At 40.7% G+C, this 25868-nt stretch overlaps 2 protein-coding genes and 1 pseudogene across 17 annotated transcripts in view; 1 reads left to right on the forward strand and 2 right to left on the reverse strand.

Annotated features, from left to right (window-relative positions):
* The window catches only part of LOC103750696 (zinc finger protein 540), a 29082-nt gene extending 25054 nt beyond the window's left edge, over positions 1–4028 (forward strand). For all 9 annotated transcript variants that reach the window (XM_029556501.1, XM_029556505.1, XM_029556500.1 and 6 more), the window contains one exon: positions 2069–4028. In XM_029556501.1, coding sequence (XP_029412361.1) covers positions 2069–4014 — 1946 coding nt within the window. In that variant the 3' untranslated portion in view covers positions 4015–4028. The remainder of the gene's footprint in view (positions 1–2068) is intronic.
* Positions 4029–4164: 136 nt separating this feature from the next.
* LOC103750695 lies at positions 4165–4731 on the reverse strand (annotated as a pseudogene).
* A 15322-nt stretch (positions 4732–20053) lies between these two features.
* The window catches only part of Zfp30 (ZFP30 zinc finger protein), a 36970-nt gene continuing 31155 nt past the window's right edge, over positions 20054–25868 (reverse strand). For 4 of the 8 annotated variants that reach the window (XM_029556516.1, XM_029556517.1, XM_029556519.1 and 1 more), the window contains 3 exons: positions 25570–25696; positions 24916–25014; positions 20054–21830 (listed from right to left, as the gene is read on the reverse strand). In XM_029556516.1, the coding sequence (XP_029412376.1) occupies positions 20434–21830; positions 24916–25014; positions 25570–25696 (1623 nt within the window). In that variant the 3' untranslated portion in view covers positions 20054–20433. The remainder of the gene's footprint in view (positions 21831–24915; positions 25015–25569; positions 25697–25868) is intronic. The other 4 variants (XM_029556522.1, XM_029556521.1, XM_029556520.1 and 1 more) reach the window with 3 other exon arrangements.

Consider the following 25868-nt stretch of genomic DNA (forward strand, 5'->3'; position numbering starts at 1 on the left):
TAATAGTCCATTCAGCTACAAAGTCATCAGTGGACTAATCCTTCTTCACTTCCCCGCACCACCATCTGAACACTGGGTCTTTACCACATGAGCCTACACAAAACTCTTTTTTGTCCTTTTGAGGCAGGGTCTCCCTGTAGCCCCAGCTGGCCTAGAACTTGCTGTGTAGACCAGGCTGGCCCTGAACTCAGAGATCCACCTGCCTCTGCCTCCCAAATGCTGGGATTAAAGGCATGCATCACCATGCCTGGCCAGAAAACATTTCATATGCAAATCATAACATGCTACTATTCTGAGAACAAAATAAAACTCTCAAAATTGTTAAAGGATTCTCAATTTTTTAATCTGTATGAGTGCTTTTCGGACTTTTTTCTACTTATGGACCCTTTTTCCCCTAAGAAATTTACATGTGATTCCAGGTATATAGGTACATAAAGTAAATATTTCTTGATAATAAACAATAAAGAAATTTATTTATTAGTTCTATTTTATATGTGTAAGTGTATTGCCACTTTTATGTAAGTGCACCCATGTCATGCAGTGCCCATAGAGGTCAGAAGAGGGTGTCAGATCCCCTGGAACTGGAGTTACAGATGGTTGTTAGCTGCCATGTGGATGCTGGGAATTGAACCTGGGTCCTCTGCTAAAGTGGAAAGTGTATTTGCATACTAATGAAATGGATATGCTTGCTTGTTTAACACATTATAATCCAAAAATACACTAATTCAATACTGAGGAATGATAGAGAAATATTTATAGTTCTTTGTTTTCTATTATTGAACCATTTATTTGTATAAGAGCAGAACACTTGTATATGCAGTAAAAACACTGTAATTCATAACACACAGCAGTCTTGAATCTGAGCTGAGGTGTTTCAGGGGCTGTTCATTAGCACTGTGTGGCATAACATGGACTGTATAGAGTATACAGGTTGTGGCGTATTCAGAACCAAAGTGGCAGTACATGGCAACATGATACAGCACAGGTGAGCCCTGCCAGAAACACCTCAGATTCATTGTTTGATTTTTAATTAATTTTTTGTGGTTGTACATTAGGAAAACTTTTACTATTGCCATTTTTTTTGATTCCCCATATTTAGTTATGTGACCCCCCCCACACACATTTAAGAAATTTTTATCTATACCAGAATCATCTAATGGAGTTATTAAAAATTCAGATTCCAAATGGCTCCATTTGTCAGGGTGGTGGCATATGCCTTTAATCCCAGCACTCGGGAGGCAGAGGCAGGTGGAGCTCTGTGAGATCGAGGCCAGCCTGGTCTGCATAGCAAGTTCTAGGCCAGCTGGAGCTGCAAGGAGACTCTGTCTCAAAAAATACTAAAAACAAAAAACCAAAAAAAACCAGAAAAACCTTATATGACTCTGGTTGATTTGATTCGTATACTGGAGAGTCATTCCAGAACAGTAGTATTTGGGTTTTTTTAAATTAAATTAAATTTAATTAATTAATTAATTTATTTATTTATTTACTTTTTTTTGGTGTTTTTGAGACAGGGTCTCCCTATAGCCCAACTGTCCTGGAACTCACTATGTAGACCAGGCTGGCCTTGAACTCACAGAGATCCACCTGCCTCTGCCTCTCCCGGGTGCTGGGATTAAAGGTGTGCATCACCACACCTGGCTTAAATTTTATTTTTTGTGTATGAGTGTACTGCCTGCATGTGTTAAGTGCACCCACGTCATACAATGCCCACAGAGGTCAGAAGAAGGAGTAAGATCCCCTGGAACTAGAGTTATGGATGGATGTAAGCTGTCATGTGGGTGCTGGAATTCGAACCCTAGTCTTCTGCAAGAACAGCCTGTGCTCTTAATTGCTGAGCCATCTCTCCAGCCCAGAACAGCATTTGTAGGAAGTTGCCCAGATAATTGTGCTATTTGCTATGTTACCACAGACTTACATAATCTTTCATTCTCAAAGCTCATATTGCCTGATTTGAAACAGAACTACACTGTAAAGTTCTGTAAGCCATTGACTTTTTTTCTGAGATAAAAGCTCTATGTTTTGTTGACTGTGAGAAAATAAACTTTGCTTATTTGTTTTCTTTCAGGTTTGTTCCCCAGACATAAGACAAAGAAATTATCTTCAGGCAAAGATAGTTTTCAAATCAATTTACCCAAATTGGAGATAATAGAAAGAAATAAGACTCTTGTTCTTAGAGAACCTATTTCAAGAACCGAGGAGCAGAACAAAAGTGAGTTTAATGATCAACAGGGACTTCAAGAAAAGTATGTCACGCAAATGAAAATCATCAGTCAGAAAACACCAGAATCTAGAAAGCATCCATCTTTGAATCAAAGAATTCATAATTGTGAGGACCCTTCTGAAGATGATGGATATGAGGAAACCTTTAGTTGTGAATCCAACTTGGTTCAACATGACAAATTTCATTCCACGGAGAAACATGATTGTCAAGAATGTGGGAAGACTTTTAATAGTGCCTATCAACTTACTCTACATCAGAAAATCCATACTGGTGAAATACCCTACGAATGCAAGGATTGTGGAAAGTGCTTTAGTTATAAGTATCAGTTCATTCTGCATCAGAGAGACCATTCAGATGAGAAAGCACATAAATGCCAGGAATGTGGGAAGAGCTTTAGTCTTTATTCAGAACTTGATCAACATCAGATAAATCATACAGGTGAGAAACCCCGCAGATGTAAAGAATGTGGCAAAGGTCTTTTCAGTAATTTAGACCTTATTGAGTATGAAAGAAATCATAGTGATGAGAAACCTTATGAATGTAAAGAATGTGGAAAGTCTTTTCAACTTCATGTCAACCTTACAGAGCATCAGAAAATTCATACAGCTGAGAAACCCTACAAATGTAAGGCATGTGGGGAAACATTTAATGAATGTGACCAACTTACTCATCATCAGAAAATTCATACTGGTACAAAACCTTATGAATGTAAGGACTGTGGAAAGGTTTTCACACTTAGTTTTCAACTTACTGAACACAGAAAAATACATGAAGATAAGAAACCTTATGAATGTAAGGAATGTGGAAAAACCTTTAAGCTAGCTAAACAGCTTAATCAGCATCAAACAGTTCATACTGGCATAAAACGGTTTAAATGTAAGGAATGTGGAAAGTGTTTTGGTTATAGCAGTGACTTTTCAATACACCGTAGAATTCATACCGGTGAAAAACCGTATGAATGTAAGGAATGTGGGAAAACCTTCAATGTGAGTAAACGCCTTAAAGAGCACAAAATAGTTCATACTGGTATAAAACGATATAAATGCAAAGTATGTGGGAAAACTTTTGGTCATAGTGGTGACCTCACAGTACACCTTAGAATTCATACTGGTGAGAAACCATATGACTGTAAAGAATGTGGAAAAGCCTTTACTCTTCGTACAGCCCTTACTGAACACCAGAGAATTCATTCTGGTGTAAAGCCTTACGAGTGTAAGGAATGTGGGAAGACCTTTAGAGGACGCTCTCAAATTAGTCTACATAAGAAACTGCATAGTAATGTGAAGCCCTACAAATGTACAAAATGTGAGAAGACTTTCCGATTTGGTTTCTATCTTAGTGAACATGAGAGAATTCACACTGGCGAAAAGCCGTATAAATGTAAGGAATGTGGAAAGGCTTTTATTCGTAGAGGAAATCTTAAAGAACATTTAAAAACTCATTCTGGTATAAAACCCTATGAATGTAAAGAATGTGGGAAAACTTTTAGCTGGCGAGGTCAGTTCACTCAGCATCAGAAAATTCATACGGGTGAAAAGCCCTACAAATGTAAGGACTGTGAGAAGGCCTTTAACCGTAGTGGAGATCTTAAGATACATCAAAGAACTCATACTGGGGAGAAACCCTATGAGTGTAAACAATGTGGGAAGGCCTTTAGACTTAATTCACACCTAAATGAACATCAGAGAATTCATACTGGTGAGAAACCTTATGAGTGTAAGGTATGTAAGAAGGCCTTTAGACAACGTTCACATCTTTATCAACATCAGAAATCCCATCAGGAAACTTAAAGCTGCCCCGTGTGTGTTCTACTTACAGAATAAAAAAGAAAAGTTCATGCAAATCATATACAAATCATGTGTAAATGTATGCAAATTTGCATAACTTTAGAAAAAAAAATTGTCTTTTTTTTTTTTCCTAAGTTTATTCAACACAAAATATTCTTCTCGAACTTCACTGAGGTGGCTGACCACATCCACAACCAAACCAGGCTCGGAACTGGAATTCAGTTGTGAAGCCAGCCCCAGGCTTGGCTTTCTTGTCAGCACCAGGGGGCACAGCACTCATTCTGTAGATGTCTCTGTTGGCCTCCCCTCTTATGAATCTTGCGAGTTGCTCACACTCTGGACCTTTAGGCCGAGGCCTGCTAATCTCTGGGCAGCTGCTTCACAGGGTGGCAGGCACAATCTCAGGAGGGAGGTGGAGGTAATCTCAGAGATACTGGATACCCTGTTGGTGAGGTACCAGTAGAAATGTCTCCAGGCAAACTCCTTCACATAGCCTGGAGACTTGAGAGACTGCATAGCCTTCATGACATGAAGGTTGGGCACATTCTTGTCTGCCAGCTCTGGGTGTTTGGGCATATGGACATCTTTCTTGGCTACCATCACTCCCTCTTTAAAAAGGAGTTCATAGGGCAATCTGGTTCTTCTTGGGCACCAACCCCATAGTGGCTGCAGGCCTTTTTTTTTGTCTTTTTGAGACGGTCTCCCTGTACCCCCAGCTGGCCTGGAACTCACTCTGCAGACCAGGCTGGCCTTGAACTCACAGAGATCCAGCCTCCTCTGCCTCTGGAGTGCTGGGATTAAAAGTGTGTGACACCACATCTGGCAAAATAACTTTTTCATTTTAAGGACTTATCAATTCTAATTTGTAGTCTACAAATTCTCTTGGGATGGCTCTATCCCCTGTTGCCTGCTCAACTAATCTGCCTGTCTCTGCCTCCTGAGTGCTGGGATTAAAGGTGTGTGCCACCACACCCTGCTGTGAGGAAATTTTTTTTTAACAATGGCATATAATATCACCATTGGAATTAATATCCTATATTTATATGTTAAAGCCCAAATCCCAATGTGATAATATTTGAGATTAACTCCCATATATATATAAAGGCCAAAGGGGCTGAAGAGATAGTGCTCAGTCTGTCAAGAGTGCTTACTGCTCTTGCAGAGAACCCGAGTTTGGCTCCCAGCACCAACTTTGGGTGACTCATCACCTCCTGTAACTCCAGCTGCAGGGGATCCAAAGTCATCTGGCATCTGCTGGCACCCACACATGTGCACACACACATACACATACATACACATAAATTTAAAAAAAAATATCTTTTTTAAAAGAGACCAAAGAGATAGCTAGATTGCTTTTGTTCTTTTCTTTTTTCTTTCTTGGTTTGAGATAGGCTTGTGACACGTAGCTCAAGCTAGCCTCAAACTCTCTGTGGAGCCCATACTAAATAGTCCTCCTGCCCCAGCCTGCCAAGTGCTGAGATTATATGCATGCGGTACCTAACGCCTGGGACTTTTGTCTTCTTTCATGAAGATATAAGGAGTCAGCCTCACAGAAAAGGGCCTGCTCCAGAATCCAAGTGGGCTGGTACTCTGATCTTTGACTTCTAGTGTCCAGAGCATGAGGAAAAAATTTCTGTTGCTTTTAAGACATAAAATCCATTGTATTTAGTTATAGCCACTTAAACTAAGACAATATATTAGAATACAAAGCTTGTAAACACCTGCCATTCAGGCTTCCCCACTTAAATTTGCCAGAAAAGTTAGAAACCTAAGGATTTAGTCAGTGGGAGGATGTTAAAGGATATAGTTGTAGAGCATCATTGAGTGACATGAAGAAATTTACCTATGATACTGTGGACATTAAAAGGCTAACAAAGACATCTAGAAAAAGTTCCTGACAGGCACATAGAATGCATCACATTTAACACTTTACCAATATTTAAAAATTTACACTGAGCCGGGCATGGTGGGGCACACCTTTAATCCCAGCACTTGGGAGGCAGAGGCAGGTGGATCTCTGTGAGTTTGAGACCAGCCTGGTCTACATAGTGAGTTCCAAGCCAGCTGGGGCTACATGGAAACCCTGTCTCACAAAGACCAAAAAAAAAAGTTTACACTATGTTAATTTTGTATAAAAATATTTGTTTTTGCTATACCATTGGAAAGCACAGGAATGTATTCAATGGTAGAGCTCTTGCCTAGCAGGTGTGAAGCCCTGGGTTTAGTCTCTAGCACCACACAAAAAAGAGCTATTTTTCCATTTGAGAGTATGCTATAAACATCTTGTAATTTTACCCCTAAATAAATCAGTTTGTATCTCCTAAAAGTTAGGGTATTACATATTACCAAAATGCTATACTTATACCTTAAAATGAATTATTCTGTAAAATCGTGTTGCATCCAGTCTATTTTGAAACTTCCTAATTATTCCAACAATATATTCGATAGACATTTAACAAGGGTTTGTCCACTAGGATCATGCGTTCATTACAATTTGGTTTTTCTGTCACTTTGAAACCAAATAGCCTGAATAACCCTGTTTCATGATACTGGAGTTTTGAAGAGTCCACCACTATTGTCTTAGAATATCCCAGATTCTGGATCCATCTAGTTATTTCCTCATAGCTTGGTCTTTTGTCTTCAAAAGAACTTCTAACATAAGTCAATGCTTGGTATGCTCCTGGCTGAACACTTTAGCTGGAACACTTTGCACTGGTGCAGTTCATGAGCACAGGAAATGTAGAGTGCCAGGTGGTTTCTTTATGAGTGATGCTAAATCTGATCACTGACTGAGATTGTCAATACTAACCTCTCTGTTACAGACTAAGTTTCTTTGCAATCAATAATTGGGTGATAATCTACACCTACTCTTGGATTTTATAGTAACCTGAATCACAGATTAATTTAAAAACCAAAATATAAATTTATGAGCTGGGAGAGAGCTCATTGGTAGACCACTTGCCTAGAGTCCACCAGCGAAGGGCATTGGGGTGCTTACTTCGAATGTGCAGAGCCCTGGGTTCCACTCCCAGCACTGATGTAAACAGGTACATCTCTCCTGAAAGGAGTGATAAGATGTCTAGGTCTTAAAATTTGTGGGGTAGGGCTAAAAGTGTACTTGGTGAGAACCTGACATTCTTAATGTATAGACACCACAACTGAAGGGTAGGATGTTTTGTTCTCTGTATCCTCAGCCTCTGCTGTGATGCCTGTCATGTAGTAGGTACTTGATAAAAGATTTGGGGAAAAGAAAAAGTAATCAGTTAAGATCCTTTGTATAAAAAAAGGTACAAAATAAAGTGAATGCCGAAAAATGGATTTCATGAGATTAATATTAGAAATTAAGTAATAAAATTAGATTGATAGACTTATCCAGTTTCCAATTTGATAAAAAGAAGAAAAAAAGATGACATATAGCTACAGCGTCACAAATAAGAGCTATTACCACAATGGCTCCCACCTTTTTAATGACATATTACTACAATACATATGAAATTCCAGATCTCATGAATTTTCTAGAATATGTGCTTTATTGAAATTGACACAGCGTGACCAACCCTGAATTGGCCAGGAAATAACTAAAAAGCTTACACTTAACCCAAGAACTTCCCTCATATTCAATGGCACAGTCTGTTTAGCACAATCTGTTTCTAGTTGGATAAAAAAATCCCAGGGTCAGCCTGACCAGATTTTTCCCATTTCATGTTACATAGTTAACATAATCCAACTGATAAGATTGGAGTATAATAATGAAAAAGCAAAAGCTAAATGTGTTCTAATTAAAAATAAAAATAAGGAGCTGGAGAGATAGCTTAGTGGTTCAGTTCCCAGCACCCACATGGAGGCTAGCAACCATCTGTAACTACAGTTCCAGGGGATCTAGCAACCTCTTCTGGCCTCGGTGAGCATTGCATGCATGTGGTGCACCTACACGCATACAGGAAAAACATTAATACACATAAAAATTTTAAAAATACTGGGCCTGGAGAGATGGTCAGCAGTTAAGAGCACTGACTGCTCTTGCAGAGGACCTGGGTTCGATTCCCAGCACCCACATGGCGGCTATGAACCATCCTTAACTCTAGTTCCAGGGAAGCTCTCATTTGACCTCCATGGCATTGCACGACATGAGTGCACTCACATACATGTAGGCAATATACTCATATACATAAAATAAAAATAATAAGGGCTGGAGAGATGGCTCAGTGGTTAAGAACACTGGTTGTTCTTGCAGACTACCAGGGTTTGACTCCCAGCAGCTAACAACTGTAACTCCAGTCCCAGGGGATCCAACAGTCTTCTGACCTCTGCCAGCATTGTATGACACGGTGCACTTACCTACATGCAGGCAATACACGCACTCACATTAAAAAAAAAAAAAAAGGCATGTGCCACCATGCTTGGCTTCATGCACATAAATTCTTAAAAAAATAATCCAACTTCTAGGGTTGCCACAAGATATCCTATGCATCTAATTATTCACACACACAAAATTAAGCACACAAACAAGTGTAGCCCAGAGCTGGGGATAAAGTAGAAAGTAGCTTAGGAAACACATTTAGCTGGAAGTGGTGACTCACGCCTTTAATCACAGCACTGGGGAGACAGAGACATGGATCTCTGTGAGTCCAAGGCCAGCCCAGGCTACTACATAGAGAGCTCCTGGCTATCCAGGGCTATATAGTGAGACCCTGTCTGGAAAAAAAAACACCACACTGATTAGAGTTACTAGAGAATGTATATAAAAGAAATATGTAAGCCAGGTGTGGTGGCACACACTTGTAATCCCAGCACTTGGGAGGCAGAGAATGGAGGATCAGGTGTTCAATGCCATCCTTAGCTATACAGTGAGTTCTAGACCAGCCTAGGCTACATGAGACTCTCATCAAAAAACAAAACAAAATCATTAAGACGTTCAATGCCATCCTTGGCTACATTGTGAGTTCTGGGTCAACCTGGGCTATGCGCGATGCTGCGTCAATAAAACTTGCCACCACGCCTGAAAACCTGGGTTCAATCCCTGAGACCCACATCCTGGAAAGAGAGAACCAACACCCATGGATTGTCCTCTGACCTCCATACACACGCTGCAGCATATTTGTGCCCACATGCACAGACACATACACAACCAATAACATAAAAATGCAACAAAAGCGTTAACTCAGCCGCCTTAAGCTCAGTAAGTGAAAATAAACCACCCACAAAGAACGGAGGAGACTGTGGGGATGGTGTCTCCAAGCACGCGGACAGTATCAACAACGACATGAAAAGGAACTAAAGAGAAAATCTGGAGTTGAAAAGTGCAATAACGCCAGGCGTGGCGGCGCGCGCCTTTAATTCCAGGACTCGGGAGGCAGAAGCAGGCGGATCTCTGTGAGTTCAAGACCAACCTGGTCTACATAGTGAGTTCCAGGCCAGCTGGGCTACAAGGAGACCCTGTCTCAAAAACACCAAAAAAAAAAAAAGTGCAATAATGAAGTATTCGGTGGAGGAGTTCCACAGTAGCTCCAAACAGGCCAAAGGAAAAAAAAAATCCGTGAATCTGAAGATAGAGCGATTGTAATTATCCAGTTGTAGGAAGAGGAATAAAACAATCTTTTAAAATATTTTTTAGGCAGAGGCAGGTGGATCTCTGTGAGTTCAAGGCCAGCCTGGTCTACTTGGTGAGTTCCAGGACAGCTGGGGCTACAGGGAGACCCTGCCTCAAAAAAACAAATATATATTTTTTTTTTTTTTAAATTTTTTTATGTGTATACATGTATTGCTTGCATGTGTGTAAGTGCACTCATTTCATGCAATGACCATGGAAGTCAGAAGAGGGTGTCAGATCCCCTGCAACTGGAGTTGCAGGTAGTTGTTAGCCGCCATGTGGGTGCTGGGAATCGAACCCAGGTCCTCTGGAAGAGCAGCCATCTCTTAACTACTGAGCCATCTCTCCAGCCTGGAGCAAAACAATCTTAAGAGACCTAGTGCATGCGTGTGTGCGTGTGTGTGTGCACACATCATATATATGGTATCCAGTTATATCTCAGAGACAGAAAAAGGAACAGAAAGAATATTTGAAGAATGACTGAAATTTCTCCAAATTTGATGTAAAAGACCAACTTACATATCCAAGAAATTCACTGAATCCGAAACAGGATCAACTCAAGAAAGTATCAACTATTGGAAAGAAATCTATTGTGCTTGGTTGTTTTTGATGCTAGTGATAGAGCCCAGGGCCTGACACATGGTAAGCACATGCCTCAGAAGAGAATTTTGTTTTAAGACAGTATCTTGCTGTGTGGTTCAGATCAAGAACTCATAATCTTCCTGCCTCAACATCCCAGGTTACTGGTATTACAGGTGTATACAGCTATAGGAGCTACAGAATGGATTTTAAAAAGAAAAGTTGAAATGAGTGAACTATGTGATGCCTATTAGAGATTCCGTTTAGATTCAAAGACATAAATTGATTGGAAGAGAAAGATGTATCAAGATATTTTGTGAAATAACGACAAAAAAGAATTGGTATAACTAGACAAATATCAGACAAAATAACCTTCAAGCCAGGTTTATTTATTATTAAGAGACAATACATATTATATAATGAGAGGTTCAGAGAAAATTATGAACAGAAACACCTAGTAACCGAACTCAAAAATGCGTAAAGCAAAAATGAACAGAACCAAAGGGCAAAGTAGTCTAATAATAGTGGAAATTCAATATTCCACATTCACTAATTGAGAAAACAACTGGACAGGAAATCAGCAAGTAAATAAAGAACCTGAACAATGTTGCAGATGCGCTAACTTAACAGATGTCTGTGGAACACAGAGCAACTAAGGTAGAGTCTCAAGTACACATGAAACCTTCTGCAAAATAGTGTTAGGGAGACCACAAAACAAGTCTCAATAATTCCTGGAAAACATACATCTATCTGGACACTACTCAGCGTTAAAAAAGAATGAATAAGCTGGGCTTGGTGGTTGCATACCTTTGATCCCAGCACTTGGGAGGCAGAGGCAGGCAGATCTCTGCGAGTTTGAGGTCAGCCTGGCCTACATTGTGAGTTCCAGGCCAGCTAGGGCTACATAGTGAGACCCTGACTCAAAAGTTAGAAGAAAAAAAAATCAACAATGAACAGACTGAATTCTGAAGACCAGTTTTGAAAAGGCCTAATGCTATATGATACTATTTATGTAAAATTCTTGAAATGACAAAATTATAGAGATGTGAAACAGGTTAGTGGTTGCCAGGCACTAGAGTGGTGAAAGGAAGGTCAGTGGCAGTTGAATTAATTTAGATATGCACCAAAATGGCACATAACTATATACATACATTGTACCAACATCAATTCTGTGTTTTGATATTCCATAATTATGATGATGATGTGTGATGTAGCCATTGGTAAAAACCTTGTAATGTGTACACAGGGCTAAATATACACGGTGTACCACCTTTGTAACTTCAAGTGTGTAAAGCTTTAAAATACTTGAACAGTTTATTTTATTTTTTGGTCTTTTTGAGACGGAATCTTCCTGTAGACCTAGCTGGCCCAGAATTCACTATGTAGACCAGGCTGGCCTTGAATTCACAGAGATCCGCCTGCCTCTGCCTCCCAAGTGCTGGAACTAAAGGCATGTGCTACCACTGGCTCTTGAACAGTTTATTTTTAAAACTTCAATATAGAAAGCATTGAAAAAACAGGATGCACAGAGCTTGACATGAAGGAAATGGAAGTGCTGATGTCCATTGAATAGAATCCAAAGTAGGACTGGGGATGCAGCTCCACGGTGGAGAAAGTGTGAGGCCCTGGGTTCCATCCCCAGCCTGGCCACCCCCTGCACAAAGAACATGAAAGGACAATACAGATAATTGAGAATTTGATATAGTAATCAAGAAATATTACCTCAGAATTAAATTAAGAGGGGGAAATTAAGTCCTCTATCTGTGAGACTACCAAGTTAATAAAATTCCCATATGTCATTAATTCTATGATGTATTCTTATTTTTCATATTTACAAAATCAGACAATGGAGATATGTTGTATGAGATGCAAAAGTTTCCAATAAAAATACATTGGAAAAATAGAGCATGTCAATTTCAGGATATTATAGTCCTAAAATTTATAGCTTTGAAAAATTACTAATAAATATTATATGCACTTTGGGCAATTTTCAAAAATAAACAAATAATTATTAAATATGGAAAACTTTAGAAAGATTTTTAAAAATTTACTTCCAAAGAACTAGAGACAGAGTTAACAAACTGATACTGTGAATTAAAGCTCCCTGAAGAAGTCACCTCTGTTGAAGATCCTACAGACTGGATCTTGACTAGAAGAACATCGTATCTGTGGAGAGATGGAATGCTGCAAGTTGAGAGACAAAAATGATCCTTGGCTATCTTCATAGCTCTTTAATAGCTATGTACCTTCAGTCTCTGTATCTGACCTAACATTCTTGAGAGGACTAGGTAAAACTCTTGAAATATATCCTATGCTAAGCAGACTCATAGCTCCCCCAAACCATGATGCTAAGATTCCATCCAACATCTGTAACCTATACAAGTGCTTTCCTTGTTTACTGTAGGCTGCCTGATGCTCACACCGGTACGTCTGGTGTATGTGTTGATATGTGACTTTCTTTTGTTCTGTGACTATAAATGTCCATGTAATCTCTTCCACAGTGGAGTACGATGTTAAAGGTAGCCTGAATTCACGTTGCTGGGCCTTGGTCACTCATATTTGGCTCAGAATAAACTACGTTGTTTCCTTGGGGGTAAGAGCTGTGTTTTGCACTGGCACATTACTCTTTTGTAATGTCGTACTCATGTAAGAAGACAGTGGAGGTGCTGAGGATGTATCTCAGTTGCTAAAGTGCTCACTCACAAGTCCTGGGTTTGGTCCTCAACACCACAAGAAACCAGGTGTGGTGGTGTGTACCCATAATTCCAACACTTGTGGGGGTGGAGACAGGAGAATCAGAAGCACAAGCCTGGGTTGTGATAAGGCCCTGTCTCAAGATCAAAACCAAAGAAACCAGTGGAGCCAGTCTTCAGAGAGAGAATTGTTGAGCCTAATGCTAGACCATGCAAAACTCCTATTTAGGTGTACGCCCTGGAAGTTTTAATCTAACACAGAGACAAATTCACAATATAAGGAGATAATTTTTAAACCAAATGATGACATTGAGAGGCAATGCAGTATCATAATTTTCCTGAAGATTAAGTTACTCCAAAATGCAGGAGGACTCTGGAAGGAGACTCTGAGGTTGAGGATGTCCGGCCAGTGGCCTGCAGGAAATGCATTCCGAAGTTGAAAAATCATCTTCCACTGTTTTCACTTTGTGCTGTAAGGAGAGCAGCTCCGTGGGGTTAGGGAGGGGATGGTTAGGTATCTTATCAGATACAATGAGCAGGTTTTAAAAGCATATAATGGGGCCAGTGGACAAAGGTACTTGCTGCCAAGCCTGATGAACTTGATTCAATCCCCAGGGCCCACATAGCAGAAGGAGAACCAACTCCTGTAAATCCTTCGGGTATGCCATCCCCCTTAAAATAAATTACTAAATAACTAAATGTATTTTTAAATGTTTAAAAATAAGGGGGCTGCAGAGATGGCTCAGTGATTAAGAACACTGGTTGCTCTGGCAGAGACCTGGGTTTGGTTCCCAGCACCCACATGGCAGCTAACAACCGTCAATAATTCCAGTTCCAGGGAATCCAATGCCTTCTTCTGACCTCTGCGGGCATTGCATGACATGAGTGTACTTATAGAAACATGCAGGTAATACACTCATACATATAAAAATCATAAATAAATAAAAATAAACAAAACATATATTGAAAGACCCAGATGAAGGTGAAGGGGGGAGGGAAGAAAAGAAAATGAGTAAATAATATTTAAAGAGATATTAAGGGAGCTGGGCATGGTGGTGCATGCCTTTAATCCCAACACTCAGGAGGCAGACTGGACTTAGCATAATAATCAAATAATCCCAGCTGAGACCCCAAAGAGGCATCATACAAGGAATAAAAATATCACTCTGCAGTGTCAGAATTTTTGACTCACAAAGCCTATAAGCATAATGAAATAGGTAGAGGTCTTACGGCATGAAGTTGGGGAAGGTGCTTATACAATAATCAGAACATTTAAATCTTTCTCAAAAAGAATCACAATTAAAACATTTCCAGGTGCGGTGGCTCACTGTCTCTGATACCCACACTCAAGAACCTGAGGCAGGAGGATCAATGGATTTGAGGCCAGCCTGGACTACATAGTGAGGCTTTGTTTCTAAATTAAGTAAGTAAGTAAATAAATAAATAAATAAATAAATAGACTTGGAAGATGGCTCAGTTAAGCACTTGCCATGCAAATGTGTCTCAAAAACTAAGGTGTAATGTCTGCACACCAGACATGTGCACTTACACACGTGCACACACATAAACATGCACATATATGTAAAAATTAACATAAATCAGAAATAAAATGGCAATGCTTAAACATAGAAAATAAACCAAATGATTTTAACCATAGATCAAGTTATTTAGAACTACATTTTTTTATTGTTTTGCTTGTTTTAGACAGTGTCTCCCTAGCCCCAGCCCACCTGGAGCTATGTAGATCAGGCTGGCCTGCCTACCTCTGCCTCCCAAGTGCTGGTGTTAAAGTCGTGTGCCACTGTGCCAGGCATAGAACTACAATTTTTACTACACTTTCTGTAAATGTAGGCATGTACAGAGGGCAGAGGACAACCTTGGGCATTGGTCTTTGCTTTCCACCTTCAGACAGGATCTCTTTTGGTTTTGCTACATATGCCAGGCTAGCCCATGAGCATCCAGGAATTCTGCTTCCACCTCCCATCCCCCCTCTCCCCTCTAGGAGCACTGGGATCATACATGTACACTTAATGTGTCCAGATTTTATGTGAGTCCTCATCCTTGCCTGGAACGCGCATTTCCCCATTGAGTCATCTCCTCAGACCTTGACTACACTTTTCACAGTTTTTTCATTGGATGTGTGTATGATGTGAATGTGTGCATCCATAACACGCGTGGAAGTCATAGGACAACTTCTGGGAGTCAGTTGTCTCCTTCCATCTTTATGTGAGGCTTGAACACAGGTCATCAGACTTATGCAGCAAGTGCTTTTTACTGCTGAGCCATCTTGTCAGTTCTTGAGTGGATAAGAAAAGATGATACAAAGAAAACTTAAACTTCATTCAGCATTTATTAGTGAAGCTGGCTTTACGTTGTTGCAGCATTCCATGCCCCTTCCAGAAGAATGGCTGCTTTATGAAAAAAAATCAAGTTTTTCAGTGTAAAATACAAGAGCTAAGAATGAAGTTTTTAAATAGCAGTATTAAATTTGAAGCATCAGTATGAAATCGCCATTTCAGCAGTTAAAACTTTTAACTGGATAATGTACATATAGAGACGTATAGGGCAGGTGTACAGTGTGAATTTCCAAACTACATACATCAGTCACATAGGCACCCAAATCAAGTGACAAAACAGTGCTGCCATCCGAGAACCATCATGCTGTTTCTATAACTACCACCCCTGTGCAGCACACACACACCCCCAACCACTATCCTGGCTTCTAACTACATAGAAAAGTCTCAAATCTGTGCTTACTTAATACTCTCATTTAACCGCTGTATTCTTTTTAAAATGTACCTGTGGCTGCCCAGGGGGCATCCATGGGACCTGAATGGATTATCACGGAGCTGAAAAAGACCAGGGGACTCGTGCGTCTGAAGAAATAGAAACCGCCCGAGTCCCTTAGTCTTTTTTTCAGTTCTATGATAATCCATTCGAGTACTGTGGTTGCCCCCCTGGCGGCCACACGTACCATCCAGAAGCCAGGTTTGGAGGTGCCTGCCTGTAATCTCAGCACTTAGGAAGCTCAATGAGTTTGAGGCCAGCCAGTGAGACGCTGTCTCAAAAACGAAGAAAAAAAAAGTACCAACAAGTATTTTTTCTGGAAAACAGATTATCCAATCTTGAAGACCCCAGTATGCAAATATAGTAGCTGGGAATAAAAACTGTGAATTTGGCCCTAGTTTGTGCTTTCGATTTAAAGATCAATTGTATCACGAAGTGGTACACAGAGAAATGCAACTTCACTGTGAAATCATGTTTCAAAGATCTTTTTGTAAATTTTTTTTTGGCCTTTTTGAGACAGAGGCTCTCTGTAGCCCCAGCTGTCCTGGGACTCACCACGTAGACCAGGCTGGCCTTGAATTCACAGAGATCCGCCTGCCTCTGCCTCCCGAGTGCTGGGATTAAAGGCATGTGCCACCACGGTCGGCATAAATTTTTATCTTTTTATTTTATGTGTATGAGTGTATTGCCTGCATGTTATGTGTGTGCACACGTGTTGTGCAATGCCGCGGAAGTCAGAAGAGGACTTCGGATTCCCCTGGAACTGGAGTTATGGACAGTTTGTAGCTGCCATGTGGGTGCTGGGAATCGAACCCGGGTCCTCTGCAAGAGCAGTCAGTGCTCTTAACCCCTGAGCCATCTCTCCAGCCCCCATGTTTCAAAAATTTTATAGGTGACACCACTACCTATTAAAAACTCCATTAGTAGGACATGATGGTGTACACCTTTAATCCCAGCACTCAGGAGGCAGATCTCTGTGAGATCAAGCCCAGCCTGGTCTACAGGCTAGATGAGGCTACAGGGAGACCCTGTTTCAAAAACAAACAAAAATCCATGTCTGTATTACCTTTGAGAAGGTAATTTTTTTTTTTGGTCTTTTTGAGACAGGGTCAAGAAGGAAATTTTAAAATGTACATAATTTTGCAAACAATTCACTCCATTCTTAAATACGTAAGAAGTTAAAATCACACAGCAAAAATTGAGACGACATGGGCTCAATCAGATCATACTTCTTTAGTATGATGGAGTTTTGTGCACCAGCATGTAGAGACCAGAGGTTAATGTTGGGTGGCTTCTCTGATGGCTCTCTGCCTTATTTTTCGAGACAGGCTCTCTCCCTGAACCTTGATTCAGGCTAGACCGGCTGGCCAGGGAACCCCAGGGATTCTTCGGTCTTCATCTCCAGGAGATGGTATTACAGGAGCACACTGCCTCACCCTCACCCCGCTTTACGTGGCTTCTAGGGATGAACTGAGGTCCTTGTGCTGCTGACTGAACCATCTTCCTATCCCTCATCATGATGTTCTGAAGACAGAATGCAAGAATCTAGACAGGCGGTTTAGGTCAGAGGGTCAGGTCCCAGGTATTCCACACAAATGATCCATTATTTCACACTTAAACTGCAGGATAAAGTAGATCAGAAGTTGGAAACTTCATAAGAACAAAGTCTAGATTTTTGATGGACCCTCTTCACCCAATTCTATAATCAGTTTTAGGTTAGTCTTGGGTACTGATATGGTAGAAAAATTTAGTGAGACAAGATTTTTCTTATAGGGCTGGAGAGATGCCTCAACATTTAAGAGTGCTGGCTGCTCTTGCAGAGGACCCAAATTCAGTTCCCAGCACACACATGGTGGCTCACAACCATCCATAACCCCAGTTCCAGGGGATCTGACGCCCTCTTCTGACCTCTGCAGGCACTGTACAACATGGGTGTACATACATACATGCATGCAGGCAATACACTCATACACAAAAAATATGGAAAAAGAGTTTTCTTATAAAAAATAAGATTCTGCTGGGTTTGGCGGTGCCCGCCTTTAGTTCCAGCACTTGGGAGGCAGAGGCAGGCAGATATCTGTGAGTTCAAGGCCAGCCTGGTCTACATAGTTCCAGGCCAGCTGGGGCTACAGGGAGACCCTGTCTCAAAAAGGCCAAAAAAAAAAAAAATCAGATTCTAAATACAAGTTTTTTAGAAAGGATGTATTTTTAATAGTGTTCATTTTTCCCTTATTGGTTTACTTGGATTTTCTTCAGCATCTTGAAACAATTCTAATTTTTTTTCCAGAAAGTAGGTATATGTTTTTTGATATTTTAAAATACATGTACAGTGGCCAGGCATGGTGGCACATACCTGTGATCCACTCAGGAGGCAGAGGCAGGTGGATCTCTATTATGAGTTCAAAGTCAGCATGGTTGACATGGAGCATTCCAGGTCAGCCAGGGCTACATAGTGAGACCTACCTCAAAAAAAGAAATACATGTACAATGTATATAAATATATAGTCTTATACACACATTTTTATGTATTTTAGGATAAATTTTTATGTTACATGTATGAGTGTTTTATCTACACACACACACACACACACACACACACACACACACACACACACACAAGCAGTGCCCACAGAGGCCAGAAGAGGGTGTCAGATCCCCTGGAATTGGAGTTACAGGCAGTTGTTAGCTACCATATGGGTGCTGGGAACTGAACCCGGATCCTCTGCACAAACACTGAGCACTCTTAATTGCTGAGCCATCTCTCCAGCCCTCATTTTCATATATTTTAAAACACACACTGGGGAGGGGGGCGGTGTGGAGAGATGGCTTAGCAGTTAAGAGCACTGACTGCTCTAGCAGAGGACCCGGGTTTGATTCTCAGCACCCACAGGGCAGCTACGAACCATCCTTAACTCCAGTTCCAGGGGAATCTGAAGACTTCTTCTGACCTCCATGGCATTGCACGACATGGGTGCACTCACAGGCAATACACTCATAAACATGAAATAAAAATAAATAAAATATTTTTTAAAAAATGGGCTGGAGAGATGGCTCAGTGGTTAAGAACACTGGTTGTTCTTGCAGAGAACCCAGGTTTGATTCCCGGCACCCACATGACAGCTAGCAATTGTCCATAACTCCAGTCCCAGGGGATTCGACAGCCTCTTCTGACCTCTGCGGGCACTGCATGACATGGGTGCACTTACCTACATGCAGGCACTACATTCATACATATAAAATAAAAGTTTTTTTAAAAGTTAAAACAAAACAAAAACACACACAGAACAGCAAAAACACAGTATAGCGCTGGACAATCTTTAAAATTTATGGCTGTCACTTTTCATTGCAAAGCTTCTGCTGGCTTTCTGACTTGCCTTCTTTGATCACACACCCAGGTCAACATGTGTTGACTGATACACTTTTCAAGGACACACCTTTGGCTCGAGTCTACTTTTCATCAGTTCTGTCAATGCTGACAAAACAGAATATAAGCTACACATAATTTTAAAGCTTCCAATAGTCATATTTAAAGCAAAAAATAGTGCCATTAATTTGAATGTATCTTTAAATACATTTTATAAAAATTATGTATTAAGCCATATTTATAATGCTATATAGTAAGTACAACACCTAATAATCTTGTCTTAGTCTTCACATTCTTCTATGTATTTTATGTTTAACCATATTTTATTTTGAATGGGCCACATTTAAAGTGAACAATACCCCAACTTCCAAGTGTTTAGCATGTTGTTAGTGAGCCATATTAAACAGTGCACTTTGAATCCATTCATTTCCAGATTTAGTTCAGGCCAACTGCTTTCCATTTCTGACTCTAGTACAAATGTCTTGCTTTATGCATTCATTCAACCCATAATCTAAATAAAAAATCTCAGTGCATATGAGCAACATGTCTCTTAAGTCTTTTTTGATATTCTAAAAGTTCCATTTCTCCTTTTTAATGTCACTGTGATGGCTGAAGCCCGGGTAGAACTACATTTTAGATTTAGTTGTTTCTGGTTATAACAGGTCAATGTGTACTTATTTCCAAATTTTCACTAAAGTCGGAGTTACAGTTTCATTGGTTTAGAGGTTCAGTTCTTTCTGTATTCACTAACTGGTTCTCTTTAAGAATGTACCTCTGCTGGGTGTGGTGGTGCACACCTTTAGCTCCAGAACTTGGGAAGCAGGATGATCTCTGAAGTTCAAGGCCAGCCTGGTCTACATAGTGAGTTCCAGGCCAGCTGGGGCTACAGGGAGACCCTGTCTCAAAAACCACAAAAAAAAAAAAAACCTGTACCTCAAGGCTGGAGAAATGGCTCAGTGCTTAAGAGTGCTTGCTGCCCTTGCAGAGGATCCAAGTTTGGTTCCCAGCACCCATGAAAGGCAGCTCACAGTTACCTGTAACACCAGCTCCAGGGGATCCAACCAATGCTTTCTTCCGGCTTCTGTGGGCATCTGCACTCATATGCACATACCCACAGACATATACACGTAATAAAAAGAAAATAACTGTACCTCAACAACTTCTGGCAGCCTTGAAATAGAGTTTATACAAAAATGGAAGCTAATTATCAATTTTCAAAATGAGTTGGTGCCCTGGCAATGTTCACAGGTACATTCACTCCACCAGTGGAGTTTAACATGGATGTTGATGAAGGGCCTCTACAAATTTATTATAAAGTAACATATTCTTCCCTTTGAATAAACCTTTTATGCTGTTGTGACCAAGAAACATGACTAAAACCTTTTTCTTCTAGAATTATCTATCACTCCTTAAAAAACATTCACAGTGGAAGCATTCTCATAAGAATTCTTGTGAATTCTCTGATGGTAAGTAAGGTGTGAGTGCTGTCTAAAGGCCTTCTTACATTCCTTACATTTGTAGGGTTTCTCACCAGAATGAATTCTCTGATGCTGAATAAGAGATGAATGAAGTCTGAAGGCTTTCCCACACTCCTTACAGTCATAGGGTTTCTCCCCAGTGTGAATGCTCTGATGTTGAGTAAGCTGTGAGAGCAGTCTGAAGGTTTTCTCACATTCCTTGCACTTGTAGGGTTTCTCACCAAAATGAATACTCTGGTGTTGAGTCAGCTGTGAGAACAGCCTGAATGCCTTCCCACATTCCTTACAGTCATATGGTTTCTCTCCAATATGAATACCTTGATGTGAAATGAGCTCTGAGTAACGACGGAAGAATTTCTGACACTGCTTACATTCATATGGTTTCTCACCAGTGTGAATTCTCTGGTGCAGAGTTAGATGATAGCCTCGACTAAAGGTCTTCCCACATTCTTTACAATCATAGGGCTTCTCACCCGTGTGGATCCTCTGATGGAGCGTGAGCTGCTGTCGCACTCGAAAGGCCTTACCACACTCCTTGCAGTCATAGGGTTTCTCGCCAGTATGAAGCTTGTGATGTAGCCGAAGGCCTGTGCTACACAGAAAGGCCTGACCGCACTCCTTACACTCATAGCACTTCTCAGCAATATTCAGTCTCTGATGTCGAGTGAGGTGTGCATACTGTCTGAAGGTCTTCCTGCACTCCTTACATTCGTAGGGTTTCTCACCAGTGTGAATCCTCTGATGGAGATTAAGCTGTCCTCGCACTCTAAAGGCCTTCCCACACTCCTTACAATCATAGGGCTTCTCGCCAATATGACTTCTCTGATGGACTCGAAGGTCTGAGCTACATGTGAAGATCTTTCCACATTTTTTACATTCATACAATTTGTCAGATGTGTGAATCCTCTGATGTCGACTGAGGTGGGCACACTGTCTAAAGGCTTTTCCACATACTGTACACTCATAGGGTTTCTCACCAGTATGGATTCTCTGATGGAAAGTAAGTTGCTGGCGTACTCTAAAAGCCTTCCCACATTCCCCACATTCATAGGGCTTTTCTCTACTATGACCTTTCTGATAGAGACTGACAGATGTGTGCTTTCTGTAAGTAGGTCTTTTTCTAGGGGTGTTTCGTGTCACTTGCCTGAAATACACCCTATGAGAACCCTCTTGTTCTTCAAACATTTCATATTCAAAGTCTTTCCCAAAAAAGGAATCTTCAAGGCCATGACTTTTAATTCTTTCCATTATTCCCCACTGAGATAAATCAATTTCGTAAGTATTCTTTTCTTGAAGTAACATTTTACTGCCATATCTGGTTTCCCAATCTGAAACAAAACAAGCACATGATATTCTCCTAATCTGGATGAAATAAAAAAAATAAAAGCTTTATAGAAGAAAAAGAAAGGGACTGGAGAGATGGAGGAGCACTGGCTGTTCTTACAGAAGACCCACGTTCAAATCCCAGCACCCACATGGCAGCTAACAACCATCCGTAACTCCAGTTACAGGGGATCCAACATCTTCTTCTGTTCTCCACAGGCACTGCACAACATGGGTGCACTTTCACACATGTAGGCATAATACACATACACATAAAATAAATTAAAAAAATTAAAAAAGAAAAGGAAAAACAACAGAAAATAGCCCTATACCAGGTGTAATGGCATGTACCTATAATCCCAGCACCCATGAGGCTGAAGAAGAATCTCCAGTTCCAGGTCAGCCTGAGCTACATAGTGAGATCTTGTCTCAAGACAAGGTCAAAGGGGCTACAAAAACCTGAAAATAATCAAATGATTTGAAAAAGAATCACTACTTAAAATATTTAAACGGCTTATTTTTTTGATCAGAATAAAGTGCATTGTCTCATGAATGACATGACCTCTGTTTCCCATACAAAGTCATTGTCCAGGGAGGAGGTGCACAGTCATATGAAAATAGAGTCCTACAAGCTCCTGGGACCCTGCTCATATGAATCTACAACAATGACGTCAGCATATACAAGTCCCATGCAGACTCAAGCAGACAAAAACCCAGCATAAAACTGGGGAAATGGACAGCTGACCCCAATCTTAGCTGGAGAAATATTAGCAACTGATTACTGCTAGGTGAGGAAGAGCTGATCTTCCTAAAACGAGGGACTCTAGATAAGCTGACTAGACTTCAGTAGATGAACTTGCACTGAGGAATGTCTGGGGACACTGACTTGACACAATAGGCTTTAACATAAAGGATAGAATGTACAAATTCCAGTGGTGGCTATGGGAAGATATCAGTGTGGATGGGGGCATAAAGATGATTAAGAGTGATTGAGACGTTCTGTATGAAATACACAAAAATTCAATAAAAAAATTAAAAAAAAACCACACCAAACAACAAAAACTAATTAGGATACTTTTGTAGAATTTAGAGGAGAAAGTTAATTTATGGCCTCAATAAGATAAGATATAGGAGCTAGAGAGAGAGCTTGGCAGTTAAGAGCACTGGCTGCTCATGTAGAGGACCTGGGCTCCATTCCCAGCACCCACGTGGTGGCCAATAACCACCTATAACTCCAGTTCCAGTTCCGTCTTCTGATCTCCATGGGCATCGCATGACACAGGTGCACTTTTCATACATGCAGACAATACACTCATAGACATAAAAATAATACATTTAAAAAAGATAAGCTATAAATGACATGTGTTCAAGATGACTGCAATTGGCTAAACACTGAAATAAGATGGTAATGTCAGAATTTACTAGAAATTAAAAATTATCAATCTAGAAGGAAAATCAGGAAATACCAAAAGATTTGTAAAAAAGAAAAAAAGCAAGAAAGCATTAATGTTCAGAATATAAAAGACCATACAGATGGTCACAAGAAATATCAGCCAATGGAAAAATAACAGAATGCACAAAATAAATGTAAGCATAAACAATTTAGGACAAAATATTCATACTGATTAAAGAATACATCAGAACAAACTATAAAATGTATCCTATAAATTCTGAATGCTTTCATCAAAACATAAAACACCAAAATTGCCAGAGTTGACATAGTGAACTCAAGACTGTCATATATGGCCTCCACTGAAATGACCAGCCAGATTAAGAATCTTGCATTTTGGGGACCGGAGAGATGGCTCAGTGGTTAGGAGCACTGGCTGCTCTTGCAGGGGGTTTAGTTTCCAGCACCCACATGGTGGCTAACAACCGTTCTTAACTCCAGTTCCAGGGGATTCAACACCCTCTTCTGTCCTCCACAGGCAATGCACACATGGTACACTTACATTCATGTAGGCAAAACACACACATATAAAAGAAAAAAAAAATGGACAGCACAGTGGGAAACACAGACAAACTGGGATTCCAGGGCTGGGAGTGGGCCTGTGGCAGAGGGCCTGTTTAGCATGTGTGATGCCCTCTACTCCCTCCCCAGCACCACTAAAAAGAAAAATGATAGAATTAAGTATGCATTGTAGTGCACTGTGGGTGAACGGACTGACACTCAAATGATCAGCTGGAGTCTCTTCTGGTTGGTTCTGTGCCTCTGACCACTCTCTCTAAACACCTCATTTCTCATTCTAATCCCCTGTATCACCGCTTTATTCACCTTCTTCCAACATGTAATTAGTTCAGGATTTGTGGAGTTTTGCTTTGTTTGTTTATTTTGTGGAATTTTTTTTTTTTTTTTTTTTTTTTGAGACAAGGTCTCACTATGCAGCCCAGACTGGCCTCAAACTCACAGAGACCCACCTGCCTCTGCATTGAGTTCTGGGATTAAAGGCCTGTGCCACTATGCCAGAGCACTTCAGGATACTTAACAAGCCATTTAGTTCTTATTTTATCTTGTTTTGCGGTGTTCAAGATGAAGCTCGGAGCCTTATGGGTGCTAAAGCAGATGTTCTACCACTGAGTTACCCCTACAGCCCAGGCATTTACTTGTTACTAGATGTTACTAGTTACTTCGTTACTAGATGTAAATCCACTAAATTAGAGCAACAAAGAAGTAGATACATAAAAACCTAAACAGATACCAGGCAGCAAGGTGGCAGAAGCCTACAATCCCAGCACTGCTGACCACAAGGCAAGAGGACGGGGCATACAAGCCCAGCCTGGCTACAGAGTGAGACGCCGTCTCAGAGATAAAAGTTGAAATACAAAAGATGAGCTACAAAGAAATTAGTTCTAAAACAGGCAAAACTATTACCACTGGGGAAGAAAGCTCTCTGCTGTAGAAAGGGAGGGAAATATAAGGGAGAAGAGATAAAGGGTGAACTGAGGGCAGGGAAACTTTAGTGACTCGGCTGAGATCTAAGTTTCCTTCACCAGATTCAGGTCTCGGCGCAATCAGCATCTACAGGGCTGCCTCCTCCAGCTAGCAGGGGTCCGCCCTGGTCTACCTCTGCCTGATTGGTCCTTGCTCACCTTGGCTCCACCTTCTTTTCTCACCCCTCACAATCATCCAGGGCTCCTTCCCTTGTTCCAACAGGGTAATCACATCTGGCTTAGAAATGGAACATCCTGCTTGAAAGAAAAGAATAGAATATATTAAAGAAACAATTTTATTTAATAGCGCATGCCTTTAATCCCAGCTCTTGGGAGGCAGAGGCAGGCAGATCTCTGTGAGTTCAAAGCCAGCTTGGCCTACATAGCCAGTTCAGGTCAGTCAGGGCTATAGAGTGAGACTCTGTCTCAAAAAAACAGAATGACTTTATGCCATCAGAGTTAAAAAAAAATTAAAATTAAAGTTACTTCAGAATCAAGGGTAGGAAAGTGGTGTTATTTTAATTTAAACTTCTACAGGCACTACCTTTTAAAAAATTAATTAATTAGCTAGGTATAGTGGCAAACCTTTAATATTAGCACTTGGGAGGCAGAGGTAGGGAGATCTCTGTGAGTTCAAGGTCAGCCTGGTCTACATACCGAGAGCCAGGTCAGTCAGGGCAACATAGTGAGGCCCTGTCTCAAAAAACAAAACAAACAGCCAGGCATGGTGGTGCACACCTTTGATCCCAGCAGGCAGGTAGAAGCAGGCAGATCTCCGTGAATTTCTACATTATGTGACACAGATAAGCTTACCCAGTGACACCAAGTTGCTGTAGTTTTCTAATATCACATCTCTGTAAAGATCCCTTTGATAAGAGTTCAGGCATTCCCACTCTTCCTGAGAAAAGTCTATAGTCACATCTCTGAACATCACCAAATCCTGAAAGGACAAACTCAAGTATTATTTGTGGGCCAAATGTTTATGCAATGTTTAACCGGGAATGGAGGCAGAAGCAGGTAGATCTCTGTGAGTTCAAGGCCAACCTGGTCTCAATAGTGAATCCAGGCCAGCTGTGACTACAGGGAGACCCTGTCTCAAAAAAAAAAAAAAA

The sequence above is a fragment of the Nannospalax galili genome, unplaced genomic scaffold (assembly GCF_000622305.1).
Source record: "Nannospalax galili isolate Female #2095 unplaced genomic scaffold, S.galili_v1.0 scaffold886, whole genome shotgun sequence".
Lineage (NCBI taxonomy): Eukaryota > Metazoa > Chordata > Mammalia > Rodentia > Spalacidae > Nannospalax > Nannospalax galili.